General features: G+C 37.2%; 1 protein-coding gene across 1 annotated transcript; it reads left to right on the top strand.

Annotated features, from left to right (window-relative positions):
- Window positions 1–11,461: 11,461 nt before the first annotated feature.
- Window positions 11,462–12,526, top strand: LOC306754829 (rhodopsin; the record flags this gene model as incomplete). Its single annotated transcript, XM_079238919.1, has 1 exon — window positions 11,462–12,526. The coding sequence occupies one exon, from the start codon at window positions 11,462–11,464 to the stop codon at window positions 12,524–12,526; it is 1,065 nt and encodes a 354-aa protein (XP_079095045.1).
- Window positions 12,527–16,293: the final 3,767 nt, after the last annotated feature.

Raw genomic sequence — 16,293 nt, 5'->3', positions numbered from 1 at the left:
GTGTATAGAGTGAATAACAAACTGGACAGAATGGTACTCTGTAAGACCATAACCTCAGCAGACATAAGCACACTGTTTGGTCACGATCCGAGACACACAATGGCAGACAGTGTGGAGTTCTGTTGCCTAGATGAGCAAAAATCTTTGAGGAAGTATTTTGCCAGCAACTTTGTACTCAAACAACAAACAGATTGTAAAATGTGGAGAACCAACTATGACAGCAGAGTCACTGTAACTGCGGATGACATTGAGCCATACTTAATCGTGCTGTGCATGAGAACCAACACTTGAGCTATTAAGTACTGGATGTTAACATTTGGGTTATTTAGATCTACTATAAGCTTTGTAGGGATTAGTGGTGAGCCTATCATATTTTTGGCAACGTCATTAGGAGGAATTATCTCATATGAAGTGTATCGTTAAGAGTGCAACTTGGATAAGACAGAAAGAGCACAAGATGTGCATTTATATGTGAGCAAACAGCAATCATGAATAATGTATGTGGAGTTTACATTTCATGTATTGTGTGCATAGTAACAGGTTTACACATTTTAATCATAGTTATTAATTATAATTAACTATATAGGGAGACTTTTTTTTAACTTTACACACGTGTATATGCACATAGGCACAGACACATTAAATATTCATCTCATATGACTTTAATCAGCTGTTGTTTAGATGCATTAGGAGCTTTGTGTTTTGCATTTGAATGCTGGCAAAGAGCAATTAAAAATGAAAGCTACATGCACCCTTGTTAGAAATAAGCAGCATCTTCAAAGGCAGAGAGGACGATGTCTGCATGCATGTGCATTCATGATAAAACTGGATGATATTCTGTCTTTGGTAACGCAGGATTAACACTTCCTCTTCTGCTCAAGTAACAAATGGATTGGCTATCCAAAGGTAAACATCTAGCTTTTCCTACCTTAGCTTTCATCATGTTTGATTTATGGCTCTGGCTGTGTCCTCAGTCATGCTGGAGGAATTAATAATTTAGAAGCCCTTGATTCAAAGAAGACGTGATCATTTATAGCACAAAAATGGTTTTATATTTGTACTTTATGTTAGAGAGAAAAGATGCTCTTCTCAGCCAGACAACAGCCGGCATGTATTGCTGAGATGTTGCAAATGCAAAATGCACAAGGTGAGAAATACCTGCGAATGTATCATTTATTAGCAACTGAAACACAGGGCAGGAGGAGCATAAACACCAAAAGCAGCTACATGTAATGCAAGCCAACTATAAAATGCTGCAGCAGTAATAATGAACAGAAGAGTGTTAACTGGTCAGATTATACAAATAAAAAAACTGATAAGATTTTAACTAATAAAAGTTTTTCTATATTATGATTCATCTCAATACCCCAGAAGGCCTAGCTCACATCTTATGATACTTTCATGTGTCTGAATTATGCAAAGAAACAATTATGTGATCATTTTAAATGAGTTTAATAGAATAATAAAGTTATGTTTTCCTAATTATGATTTGTCCTTATGTACTGTAAATCCTATGGCGCAAAAATACAAATACAAAAATCACTTTGAATATCTAAATTTCCACCTAATTTCATGTGTGTGTGTGTGTGTGTGTGTGTGTGTGTGTGTGTGTGTGTGTGTGTGTGTGTGTGTGTGTGTGCTTCTTTGCTTTGTTGAAGAAAAATTTGAATAGAAGTGACTTGAATGATTTATCTATTTTACATCCATGAATTGGTTATGTGTACAAAGCTGCTTTATTCCCAGTTTGCTGCAGCAGTATTCCCTGCTGGCCAGATGCCATGCCAATCATCACCCCCACGATGTAATACAGTAATGAGGCCGTCTGGTCCTGCTGCTTCTGCAGGGAACTTTGTCTAACCAGCACACTTCAATCAGCTCCCAGACTGCAGCCGCTCAAATATAGTTGTCAGACTTTCCAGACTTCAGATATATTCTGCCATGTCTCATAACAGTGAGTTGGCAAAACAAAAACAACAACACAAGAAGTGAAGCTGGATTTGCTTATTTTGACTGACACTTGGGGAAGTAAAACACTTCAAGAGGAAAATGCATCTTCAAGACATTTGATCCATAAATAAAAGGTATTCTCATGACATGTCTTATCATGTCTTATTTACAAAACATAGCTCACAGTTATTGCGATGCAGATGGGGGACGGAAGCCAATCCATCTTCCACTGCTGTGGCCATGAGCCTGTCTTAGTTCGTCCCTCTCATTAAAAGGGACATGGTGGAAACCCTATCCCCTTTCCAGTCTCTCTAAATGGAAAGCACACCTGATGACTTTAGGGAGGCAGCTTCACTGATGCACATCCAGGTTAAATGTTTTTTTTTTTATCTTTACCCATTCTCCATGAATCATGCCAGATTAAGAGTGCAATGATTAATGCTCTCAAATTTTACAAGCATGTTTGCTCACCAAAACTGTTTGACAGTTGTGCACCCATAAAAAGTTTGCTTTAAATAAAATTGTTCTTATGGTTAAGGTGAATAAAACACATTTATATATATATAACATTAGCTATTGCTTGAGGAAATATGCTTTGTTTACACGGAAATGCACTTCTGCCAGGAAAGAGTTTCTTCAGTTTATAATAGCATATATGTATTATTTTATTCGAGGCTTAGGTGAACAGTTAGACCATTACCATCAGGACATTGAAGACATATCTAGATGCTGCTTGACTGACAAGTAGGTATAGTCCAGCTAAACAGAAAAAAATCTGTTGGGATCAGAGTCTTCAGTACAAAGTCTGTTTTGTGATCTTACATAAATACAGCATCACTCCAGTAACAGTTACACTGATTTACATCATGAAATGAAGTGGACTGAAAGTGAATATCTGAGCAAATATCTTCTGTCTTCAAGTTATTGTATGCTATTTGAAATGAGGAAATGCCTTCATTTAGTATTGCCCACACGGACACACACACACACACACACACACACACACACACACACACACACACACTAACACATATGCAAAACTCACACAACTGAAATTGTAAAGTAAGAAAGAAATTATTGTAAGGAGAAATGAATACATGACAGTAGTGTTCGATTGACTCAAGTTCTATCTGACTCAATGCTGTTTGAAAACTTTAAATCTATCAATTCTGCTGTCATTCACAGTTAGCTAGGTATAGACATAAACATCCTTGGTTATGGTTAGGGATTAAACACAAACCAAAAACAGTACAAAAAAAACCAAACAAAAACATTGATGAACACTTACTTCCTGGTTGGCATCTCTCCACATGAAGGTTCTTATACTAAATCTAAGTTTAGTAAAACATCTTATCAAAGTTTCTGAGTCATTGAATTAAAACAAAAAAATTATACTTGTATTGTATAAAAACACCTAAGCATTTAGCACATATTCAACAACCACAAAAACATTTTCCTCACCTAAGTCATCAAATCCTTATTGTTATTGGTCAATATTTCATGGTGTGGCCTTTGTTATTCATCAACCCTGTTGTGCACACTATGGAAGCTGTCTGAATATCATTGTTATATGTACTTCTGAAGAAGTCAACATTATTATATTACAGTAGAGGAAGAATTTGAATCAAAATTAAAATGTAATGCATGATTTGTGGATTTGTGTGTAATTTGTGTGACAGATAGATAGATAGATAGATAGATAGATAGATAGATAGATCCTGGAGCTCTAAAAGCAGAGATGGAAAAACAATGGGTACACACATTTAACAAAAATAAACAAATAAATAAATAAAATAAAATCCAAGATGGAGTCAAGCCTGACCCCGGTGTTTATCTTACAAGTTCTGCTTACATCCCTGAAAGCTGTGTGGCTTTTTAGCACATGAATGATGCGACATCATATGAGGAGTTTAAAGAGGACTGATGAATATGTGTGGCTTTGAAGCGGTTGTTGTGTGATCGTGTGCAGATGAGAGCGTGGGAGGTGTCATGTGCGTGGATGTGTGTGTGTCTGAAAGTGTTTGCTGCTGATGAGAATGACATTTGTGTGCTCGGTAAGAGGTTTAACCACCAGCATCTGGGACTTCTTTCTCAAAAAACTCCCAAAACATCAAGCCAGGAGAGGTGAAAATCAAATCGCCTAACAATTTAATTCTATTTTCTCCACATTGTCAGTGTGTGTGTGTGTGTGTGTCAAACCGGAACCATTACTCTCCACACACTCCACAGGATTTCACCGCTCTGCACATGCACCGTGGTTTCATCACCTTAGCAACCAGTCGATTGAAAGATGATGAATCATGCCAAAGACTGCTAATTTCTTTGCAGTTGTCAAACATGAACAATGGGTGGTATGAAGTAGCCACAGAAACGTCACTGTAAAATGTGCTTGTGTATTTCAGCTTGAAAGACTACCATAAAGAGACGGAGGAAAAAAGAAAGTCAGGCAAAATAAAGACTAATCAAAGAAGATGGCAACAGAGAGCAGAGAGGGAGAAGCATAGTGCTAGTTAACAAACACTCTGTCATCTCCTTTTTGCATAAGCTTATTTTCAAAGCTTTTTCTTCTCTTTAAAAATAATTAGAGGTGGGGTAAAATTGGTTGCACAAATGAATGGTTGTGTACAGGTATAAAAATAGGTCCAAGTCTTACAAACGGTCCAACCCCTAAGCCTTTCAGGTGAGAAAAGATGTTCATGAGGTATGATTTGATTTCCAACTGGACTCCAGTAAAAGAAGCTGTAGCAACACCTGTGACCTAATCTTCTCTATACTTAAGATGACTGAAAGGGCCTGGATGCTCTGAAAGGGCTTGGATAAATAGCAGTCTTTGTGTAGGTCAGAGAGATACCATTTTATCCACTGTAGTAGCAGCGACTGTGTGAAAGACACTTATTTAGAAACATGGATGTGGATCAGCTGCAGGATTCAGGAGAAGCACTGCAACAGCATCCCAGACAATGTGAATAATGCATTAAAAGGGGGCAGCTGGACCATCTCAAAGCTTGATATACCGCTACTAATGCAGCAACAAGATGCAAATATTGCCTCAGTCAATTTCTGGGGAATCAATAATAATGCAGAATGTGGGCAGTTATGCGTCGCAGTATACTGAAGGCAACAGCTCCCACTGCTGGTAAACAAGATGGAAGTTTGTGGAGCATCACAGATTTAGTCAGTGCTGCATTTAATTTATGATTTAAATTCCAGTCCCATTTTTAGCTTTAAATTGCCAGATGATTTCTAGTTTGGTTGCAAAGTAAACCATCGGTTTGCTACACTCTGCAGCGTGTGAGATTATACCTGCCCAGTGAATCTCAGCGGGGAAATGCAGAAAATACTTGTTCACAAAGGTGATGCTAATTTGTTTAGTTTCTTTTCAAAAGAGCAGCGTGTCACCATTATTGTATTGTGTACTCATTATGTTTTACGGTTTTGTATCGCACCAATAGAAACTGTGAAACTAAATAATTTCTCAGTAAACAGTTGCTAGTTGCAGCAGCAGCTTTGTCTGTTTATAATGTTTTCATTTTAACACGTATAGTTTTTAGTCTTCTTGCTGAACAGTATGAAAAACATTGCCCTGGTCTATTTTAGCAGAATAGATTAAATTCATAAATCATTTGCGCTTATATTTATCTAGATATATAAGTCCCCCGGTTTCATAGGGTTGGGAAAATTCCAAACTTGTCTAACTACAAATTTTCTATTTTTGATGAAAGTGACCCAAATAACAACAAAGACCATTTTAAGCTCAGTATGTGACAGAGTTTTATTGTTTGAACACAAACTCACTCCAAAACTAATCTTGACATGTTGGACACCAGCTGATGTTATTTTTGCTCTTTTGGGCTTGATGATGTATAACCCTGCAGTGTGAAATGCATGTGGGAGCTGGAGGTGTGGAATGTGCCATGTCCTGGTCACAGTGTTCCCTCCTCTCTACCGGTCACTCAGCAAGAGAGTTCCTGTGGGCAGAGTGAGAGAGCTTCACACTCTACCCACACATTTGTACTCTAAAAACCACAGTCATTTTCAACAGGCAGGAGGCTATGCGTCCATTTGTCAAAGTTTCATTTGCAAAACACATGTAACATGAACACCGCTCTCAAATGAGACTCATGGCTGTCTCTACGTATGGAATGACTCTATGTAGCCCTTAGCCCTCTCCTGAGGCTAAAAGGTTTTTAAAATCCAAAGCTTAGGAAAAGCACAAATGAAAGGGCAGCTATAAGTAGATCAAGTGATGCAATGAAGCTTTAATAACTCATTTGCTAACTGATATGCTCACTATGTTTACTTAAAAGCTCACTTTAAGACTCCAGTGATACTCTTGTATATGCGGTTTACCTTGGACAGAAAGTCATACACTACTCATAAGGAGGCTGAACATCGCTTTCTTATTCATTAAAGATGTTCTTGTCTAAGGCAGCTGCCTTAAAAATGTATGTTGTTTATAGAGGATAGGATTTTGTTTTCTAAATTATGCTCATGGGATAAGTGTGGTATGGAAATAAACAGAGAAAGACAAAAGCTATTTGAGTAGAAGACATGACAATATCATTCAGTGACCATTATGTGACCATTTGTTAAATAGGTCTTTTTTTAAACGTCACAAACTGTAATTAAGCAGAAATATTTGATAGATGACAAATCTGATATTTTACTTGGTTCAATTTAACCATAATCCAAATAGTTCTAATAGTTTCAATGAGCTTGACAGTGTAAAGTCCTTTTTGAAAATTTGTCATAAAATTACACAAGCACATGTTAACAAGTTAAAAAAAAGAAAAAAAAAACCCCCGAAGAGACACAGTTTTTCTTTAATCATTTGAAATAACACCTATCAACAAAAGTGTAAACTGGGACATAATCCTTACAATCCACCGAGACTTTAAACAGTTATTTGAGAAAATGTAAATGTTTTGCGTTAACTGGCCCCTGATGCTGAGTAAACACTGTTTTTGGGTTCAAGGCAAGTATTTCAAGCCCCAGTGCAGCAGTGCTTAAAGTAATACTATGAGGATTAACCAAACCGTGGTTGATTCAACATACAATACTAAAAGCTTTACTTTTAACTTAAGGCAGATAGTATTGTTAGAAAAAGAAAGTTCAGTATTTACTAAAATCGTGATGTATATTTTAAAGGGTTTACAGCTTTTTATATCGGCCGTCCTTTTCCTATTGTGCGCTTCTGCTGCACACATATAGAACCTTTTCTAGGCCCAAACCTGGCTGCAGGAGCGAACTTATGGGTTCACAAGTACAAAAATTCTAAATCAGAAAATTCTTTGAATCATCATAAATATTAAGGCATCAGGGAAAATGTTAATGTAGCAAAAAGTCTAAATTTGTCATTTTAGTCAATACGGATGAACTTTTAGGAATCTAATGAAAGTGAAGAGGCAAGGATGAGCTGGTGTTTCCAGCTAGACTAGCTATGTTTTGGTTAGACACGACAGGGTTAGCATACAGCTTTTGATGGTTTGTTAAACTTGTGGACAGGGTTGATCACTCGTGTTTGTTATGCACTGAACCCCGAAAATTTCCATCTTTGATCACTAGTGCTCTGCACTGTTACTGGGGTTAATGCTTACATAGTGTGTATTTTTTTAGCAGACACAAAACAAGCAGGCTGAAAGTTTGGTTTTAAATGTTCTTCACAGTTACAAAATCACTTGATATAAATGTGAAACAACTCAGCAGTTGATAAATAAAAGCTTCACTGAGCATTGTAGTTTGGTTAAACTCTAATTCCATCTCTCCTTGTGCATACTTATTATTTATTGAAATAAATATTAAAGTGAATGCAAAGCAATATATTTTTAAACAGGATCCTACAGAGGGCTCAAAACAAAAGCAAGCAGTGCGCAGTGATCATGGCAGCAGACGCAGTCCTATAGCAGAAGCACAAAACAAAGAGCAAGTGCAGAGGTGTGCAGCTTAAACAGACCTTCCAGACTGGAGGGGTATGTTTGACATGTAGCAAAGATGTTTCAGGCAAATTACATGAGATACGGCACAGCAGCTTGAATTGTCTGCCTGAAATATCTCTCGGGCACAGCTTCATTCTAGTAACTTAAATTGGTTGTCTATTTTAGTTTGGTTTTTGTTTTGCCACTGATATAAAAATCACTCATAATTTTATTTATATCACACTTTTTATATTAAAAAAAAACCCCAACAAAAATAAAACGCAAATACTGACAAAATTAAAAACAAGACTCCATTTATCAAAATAAATGACTCACTCAGCATAGGAACTAGTGTATTGGCATTACTGTCCTGAAGAGGGCAGCAAAACACCAATAGAGGTAGAGGCATTACAGCTATGTATTAGGTCTGCACTGATCCCCTGGAGGATCTGAAAATCCTTCAGCACAAAGCTGATAAAACAGATAGACACTGCAATTTTCAAATGTGTTAAACTATTCCACTTTTCTTTGACGTTTAATGTCTTTCACGCCATGACAAGATAGTTTAATATTCCACCAGAAGCTGAATGGCAAATCATCTTTAACTGCAGTTAGATCGACATAGAGCGCATGGAAATGGTCTTTATAGAAAAATTACATCGTAAAAAATATCTTTTACATGAGAACTTTGAATATGGCTCTAAAGCATCACTTGTCAACAAACAACAAACTATGTCCATCTTGTAAAAGTTTTTACAAATTTTTGAAAAACACTAATCGAAGCTTTCATGAGCACATGGTAACTTCAAACAGTTTTGGTCAATTAAAAGTACAAAACCCAAAATGATTAAATTTATTGTTGTAATGAATGGTAAGAAAAAGTCTGAACCTTTGTGAGTTACCTGGTTATAATAATAGTGACTGGTTCTGAGATGCGACCTGACTCTGGTCTTGTCAAAAGTAGATTTCTTACTTAGTTTGCTGTTATTTCATAGATAGATGCTTACCTTGTCATCCTGTTGCATCACCCCCAGAGGTTGCTCAAAAAATACAATCTTTCTTACCTGCATATGTTGTGTCTGATCTTGTTTTCAGATAGCTTGATATTACTTATAAACAAAATATACAAATATTTGACATGGATGAGAAACCATGGTCAGGACAGTGAATAAGTCAAACCAGACTTTGCTTGTTGATCTTAGGGGTTGGGTGTGTAAATGAACAGCTTTTGCCTCTGCCCTACACTTGACTCCCCGGGAAGGTGTTGATCCTTAAGAGACGTTGAAGCCTGATTTCTTACCAAGCGACTTTGAAGACTATCAATATTCTAATGGTTTTGAATGAAAATATTTTCACTTCCATGTGTAAGACATGGCTGGAAAACTTACAAACCACACACTTAGTTAATGCCACTCAGTTTCCACTAGAGAGCACAATTTGCCCAGAAAATGAAAATTCTCTGTTTTTGTTGAACACCAGGATTTCTGATATTCTTTTCACTTCTCTTCACCCCAGAGTGAAATATGAACACCAGACTTACCAAAGAATGTCAGATTTCAGTTTTATATTTGTAAAAGAAAAGGTCAAGCACTGCAATACTGATCAGATGTAAAAGATTGATAGACTGATGAAAGGTTTTATATAGGAACTGAAAAGACCAAAAACATGGGTTTGTTGGCCACTTTGGTAAATAAACCCACAATAAAGCCCAACAGAAGCTTGATTTCGTTTTTAAAAAAAAGTTAATTTGCCTCATTGGGCAAACTAAAGTATATACCTTCAGAGTTTTTATAGGATGCCAATTGCTAAACTTGAAAGAGCATTAATCTGAGTCAGTTGACATGCTAAATAATTACCATATAGTAGCACTAAAAATGGTTCTTACAGAGGCCAAGCTAACAGATAAAAGCAACTCACGACAACAAATCATGTCACTAATTTAGCATCTGACGAGAATGATATATTTTTATTAGTTCAGTGGTGGGGAAAAAAGTGTAAAAACTAAGGAAACAAACTAAAAAGGAAGAACAAGAACAAAAAGTAATATGCCATATCTCAAGACTGCTGCATCCTACTGAGTGAGAGTGACCCTCTACAGCATTAAATCCATTACAGGCTTGTGAGAGGAACACATCCATAAGCTTCAAATCTCTTTAATACAACACCCATTAGGAAAGTGCTGAGTTCTTTACCAATAGCTAAGATGGTCCTCCACTCAGCAACACAAGGGCCCCTGCTCTACTTTTAGTAAAGTACAGAAAATCACTTCTTAGCGCACATTAATGTGACATCATTATATATTTTAAGCTATTTTCCTCTGTTGATGTTTTGGTTTGGGCTGTGCTGCACACATTTCACTCATCAGTCTCTAAAATAGTCATATAAAGGATACATTCTGGTCATTCATCTGGTGGTGGTGTTGAAACTCTGAAGAAAGGATGGCAAGTTCTTTTTATTGTATGATCAAAAAAAAAAAAAAAATCAGATGACCCAAAGACATTTACATATATCAAGAAGTAATTAATGTAAAAATTGGATTCCTTTATGTTTTTTGTTTGTTTGCCCATTTATACTCCAAACAACTCTGAATTATTTTACTCCAGACACACGCTCTGTGTTTTTATGTTTAGAGCCTGATGAGAATTGAGTGTACAAATCTGATCATTTTAAAGACATGAGCCCACTAATCCTGGGGAGAATTTAGAGACTCTAATTTATCAAAGATGTATGTTTTTGGATAGTCGGAGGAAGTCAGAGTACCCAGGTAGAACCTGTGCATACATGCGGAGAACATACGAACGCCACACAGAGAGGTCAAGGCTCATACCAGGTACCTTCTTGCTGTTAGGCAACAGTGGCAACCACCGCACCACCATCCAGCCTCCTTCTGTTTCATTTCAATAAAAATGAATTTTATCCATCCATCCATTTTCTTAACTGCGTGTTCCAGTTGAGGGTCGTAGCGAGGTGAGGGCTTAACCCAGCTGCTGTCAAGCAGGGTACACTTTAGACAGGTCGCTATTCTATCACAGGGCCAACAAATTTGATATCTTGATTAAGATATGTTTCTATCTACTATACTGACTAAGACATGAAAATAAGATCTTTAATTATTTATTTATTTATTTACTTATTTACTTTAATGATCTATAAATGGGTTAAAAAGGTTGAGTTCACCAGAGGTAAGCTGATAGAAGTAAGGTGTAAATGGGAGCTGTTAAATTATTTGCGCACAGAACATTTTCTTTTTTGTTTTATTTAATTTTATTATTTTGTTTTCTTTTTATAATTTTTGTAAGGCTATAATCATCCTTTAAAATGAACAGTCACTGGATAGCTCCATAACAGATCTGAGCAGGTGTAACCTAAATAACTTGATGAGTGGTCAGTTATGTTTGCAGTGACGGCTGGATTACATATTAACTGTGGCCTAAATCAATTTGTGCTGACGGATTAGGAAACCGATAATCCAAGGTGCACCTTTTAAAAGCCAGATTGTGGCCACCAGATCCATTTGTAGCAAGGTCCATCTCCATCACTCTCCCAAACAGCCAGAAGAAACACCACCGAGGGACTGATAGCAACCGCAAGCCGCAACCATGAATGGCACAGAGGGACCCTTCTTTTATGTCCCCATGGTGAACACCACCGGCATTGTCCGGAGTCCTTATGAATATCCTCAGTACTACCTTGTCAACCCTGCAGCTTATGCTTGTCTGGGCGCCTACATGTTCTTCCTCATCTTGGTTGGCTTCCCCATCAACTTCCTCACTCTCTACGTCACCATCGAACACAAGAAGCTGCGAACCCCTCTAAACTACATCCTGCTGAACCTTGCGGTGGCCGATCTCTTCATGGTGTTCGGAGGTTTCACCACAACGATGTACACCTCTATGCATGGCTACTTCGTCCTTGGCCGCCTTGGCTGCAATCTGGAAGGATTCTTTGCTACCCTTGGTGGTGAAATCGCCCTCTGGTCATTGGTTGTTCTGGCTATTGAGAGGTGGGTGGTCGTCTGCAAACCCATCAGCAACTTCCGCTTTGGTGAGAATCACGCTATCATGGGTGTTGCCTTCACCTGGTTCATGGCCTGTGCTTGTGCTGTCCCCCCTCTTGTTGGCTGGTCTCGTTACATCCCTGAGGGCATGCAGTGCTCATGTGGAGTCGACTACTACACCCGCGCAGAGGGTTTCAACAATGAGTCCTTTGTTATCTACATGTTCATCTGCCACTTCTGCATTCCCCTGACTGTTGTGTTCTTCTGCTATGGCCGTCTGGTCTGTGCTGTCAAGGAGGCTGCTGCTGCCCAGCAGGAGTCTGAGACCACCCAGAGAGCAGAGAGGGAAGTCACCCGCATGGTCATTATCATGGTCATCTCCTTCCTGATTTCATGGCTTCCCTATGCAGGTGTGGCCTGGTATATCTTCACCCACCAGGGCTCAGAATTTGGACCTCTCTTCATGACCATTCCAGCCTTCTTTGCCAAGAGTTCCTCCATCTACAACCCAATGATCTACATCTGCATGAACAAGCAGTTCCGCCACTGCATGATCACTACCTTGTGCTGCGGGAAGAATCCCTTCGAAGAGGAGGAAGGAGCATCCTCCACTGCCTCCAAGACCGAGGCCTCCTCTGTCTCATCCAGCTCTGTGTCTCCTGCATAAAAGGGGCTTCAAGCAAAGGCTCTGTGATCCACTACCCAAGAAGAAGACTTCTGCTCCCCCAGGGAAACGATTGAAGGCTAATGTCTACAGAAATTACTTCCTTTTTGTGTTTTTACAAACGAGTTGGTTCAACCTAAAGACAGTTGCAGGAAAGGTCAGCCCATTACAGAGTTGTTCCTGTATGTACAGAATATCCGACTTAACAATCTGAGATTTTTTTTCCTGAGAAATAAGGAAAAGATGTTAATCTTTCACAGTTGGATCCTAAATGATACTGGCTTATTTTTGAATGTAGAGGCATGTAATCAAGGCAACGTAAAATAAAACGCACTTTGCAAATGATTAATTCCGTTCATGTTTTAATTACAACTTGGGTGGCAAAGTTCATATGACTGTAGTATATTTAATCAAATAAATAAATGTGAATGACCTACTCAGAATGCATTTATGTCTTGAGTCAGTTATCTACTTTTTTTTTCTTGAAAGCTATTATTGCATCTCTTCTACAGCACTTAAGAACAATTTGACAAATTTAAATAGTGTTTTAATTCCTGTTTAAGTGTTTTAAGGTTATTACTGTAATCTCAATTCAGTGATGGGTCACCTTGGATTTAGATCTTAACCTTTCAAGGGATTATGATATTATTAATCCAGGATAAATATATAGGGGAAAAATATACAGCTTATCCGATGATGAACATTAGTCACTCAAATAAAAGGTTAATATAGATTTATGGTTAATACTAATCAGTATTACCAAGGGACACCTTGATACAAAGGTTATGAGTATGGGTTTTAAATTAAACCCAGTTTATCAGTGACTTCAGCTTCTGAATTTTAAGTGGACACTTAAACAAATAATGAATGCATGGTAAAATACATCTGTAATAATACAGATTATAATGTACTAGAGGATACTCTGACAAGTACCACATATTAGTTAATAAAAAAAATAATAACACAATAGCTCTATGTAAATACATTAACAAGAATAACTTACTCAATACAATGAAACATTTTTGAATAAGGTGATTTAAAATAAAATGTTATGTGATAAGACTTATTGGAATTTTTTTTTACAAGAATTAAAATTATTCTTTGATTACATCATTTATTTATTTTTTTTATTCTACATCAAATCATTTCTTTTTTATGACATAGGAAGCAGTAAGGGAGGACAAAAAATACAGATAGTGATGGTTTTGTATATTAAAAGTTGACAAAAATGCTAATTTCTTTGATGTTAGCTTGTTTCTCGTCTTTGGGTCAGTTTTACCGTCACAAACGACAGAAATTTAAAGGATTATATGATTCTTCCTCCATATACTATATGATCACAATACATACTACATTGTGAAAAACAGAATGGTAGCCTTTTGGGGGAAAAAACCCCACAACAAAACAACAAAAACATCTCATGATACCTTCCACATTGGCCTTCATTTGTTGCTGCACTGCCAATTGTACAAAAACTCAGGGCTCAGGTGTGAGTGGTGAGTGAAAAAGCCAACCTAGCCTATAACTCTGAACTAATATTTTGACTTGAACCAACCTCCATACTATTTAGCTGTTCATTTGACAACTAGCTAGCATCGTCTTTAGCTAGACTTAGGTACACTTATTTTCACAATAAGCTCACATCACACATTCATCTCAGATGAGTTGCCAGCATGAGGATGTCAGAAACAGAATACAACAGCTGCTCTGCAGAAGATGCAATCACAGAGAGGAGAGGATATCTTAATATCTTCTGATTGTTCCACCTTACTTTATATACTTGGCATGTAATAACTCTAGTTTGGTTGGTGGCCAACACCAAACTTTTCTGTGAAAAACTCCTAATTTAACATGCTTTAGTCTGATTTTGAATTACTTTAAGCGAATGGATGCCATGTGCTTTCACTTTACTTTATTTTTATGTGGTGTACATTGCTGTGCAAAATCTCTCTATGTATAAGGTAAGTAACTTGATTGACAGCTCATACTAATGACCCCTGGTATTTTTTGCAGTAAAGTGCACCTAATTGACAGGGCTGAATTTTTCTTCCTTTGCAGTGAAGTAAAAAACAAAAAAAAACTAACACTTGAATAAATGCTGAAATATGAAAATAGAAAATATATTTATTGTTAAACAATATATGGAGGATTTTGGTCTTTGTGATGTCTGGCGCTCACAACACCTCACTGCTAGAGAGTACACTTACTTTTCATCTGTCCACCACTCATACTCCAGAATAGACTACTTCCTCACTAACAGCTCTATGATGAACAGTATCTCAGAAACTAAAATCCATTCCATCACTATCAGTGATCACGCACCAGTATCATTTACCCTAATGAATAAGAAAACTAAACCATCTTATAGCAAATGGAGACTTAATACATCATTACTTAAAGATCCTGATTTTATCAGTTACTTCAAACGGGAGTGGTCTTTGTATATAGAAAACAATGACATACCAGGAACATCAGCTTGTGTTCTTTGGGAGGCAGGAAAAGCAGTAATGAGAGGGAAAATAATTTCATTTTCATCACATAAGAAAAAGAAGGAGAGTTCAAAAATATCTGAACTAGAGCTTAAAATAAAATCACTAGAAGATGCCTACAAGGCTTCTCCAGAAGAGCAAGTGCTGAATCACATAAGAAAGGCTAAACTAGAGCTGAATGAAATAATTAACCAAAAAACCCAGTTTTTGCTACAAAGACTTCGCTTAGAGAATTTTGAACATAGCAACAAATCTGGAAGATTTCTCGCAAATCAATTAAAAGCAAACAAGGAGAAAACAACCATCTCCTCTGTTAAAGATTCAAGAGGAAATATCCTCCATGATCTTGATGGAATAAATGACACATTTAGGGATTTCTATAAAACATTATATTCCTCAGAAACAGATCCATCAGACAACAGCATTGAGGAATTTCTCAGCTACCTCAATCTTCCAAAGTTACAACAGGATCAGGAAATGGTTTTGGACGCACCCATTTCAGTAGGGGAACTACATGAAGCTTTAAAACACATGCCCAGCAATAAAGCTCCAGGACCAGACGGTTTTCCAGTTGAATATTATAAAGAATTTTGGTCTATACTAGCACCCACTTTTTATAAAATGGCTTCAGAAATTAAGGAAAAAGGTCGAATATCTCAAAACATGAATTTGGCTAGTATTACAGTAATACTAAAACCAGGAAAAGACCCCAAACTCCCATCTAGTTATCGTCCAATATCACTAATGAACGTAGATCTTAAAATAATCAGTAAAGTGCTTGCTACAAGACTAGAAAAAATAACTCCACTTATCATACATCCTGCTCAAACAGGATTTATCAAGGGACGACATTCCACCACTAATACGCGCAGACTAATAAATCTAATTGATTATGCCACCATGCATAACCTGGAAACTACAATAATCTCTCTAGATGCTGAAAAAGCATTTGACAGGGTGAACTGGAAATTCTTATTTGCAACATTAAGAAAATTCGGGTTTGGCTCATCGTTTATTGACTGGATAAAGATACTGTATAGCAATCCAAATGCATGCGTCAGGACAAATGATCAAACTTCTCACAGCTTCAGATTGCAGAGAGGCACCAGACAAGGCTGTCCACTCTCCCCCTCACTTTTTGCAATCTTTATTGAACCCTTAGCAGCTAGCATTAGACAAAACAAAGACATTAAAGGCATTAACTGTAGAAATATGGAGCATAAGACCAGTCTTTATGCTGATGATGTATTACTTTTCCTTCAAAATTCACAATCATCCATC

Source organism: Telmatherina bonti, assembly GCF_933228915.1.
Source record: "Telmatherina bonti genome assembly, chromosome: 4".
Classification (NCBI taxonomy): Eukaryota; Metazoa; Chordata; class Actinopteri; order Atheriniformes; family Telmatherinidae; genus Telmatherina; species Telmatherina bonti.
Note: the sequence above shows the minus strand (reverse complement) of the source record. Positions and strands in the feature narration are given on the sequence as shown.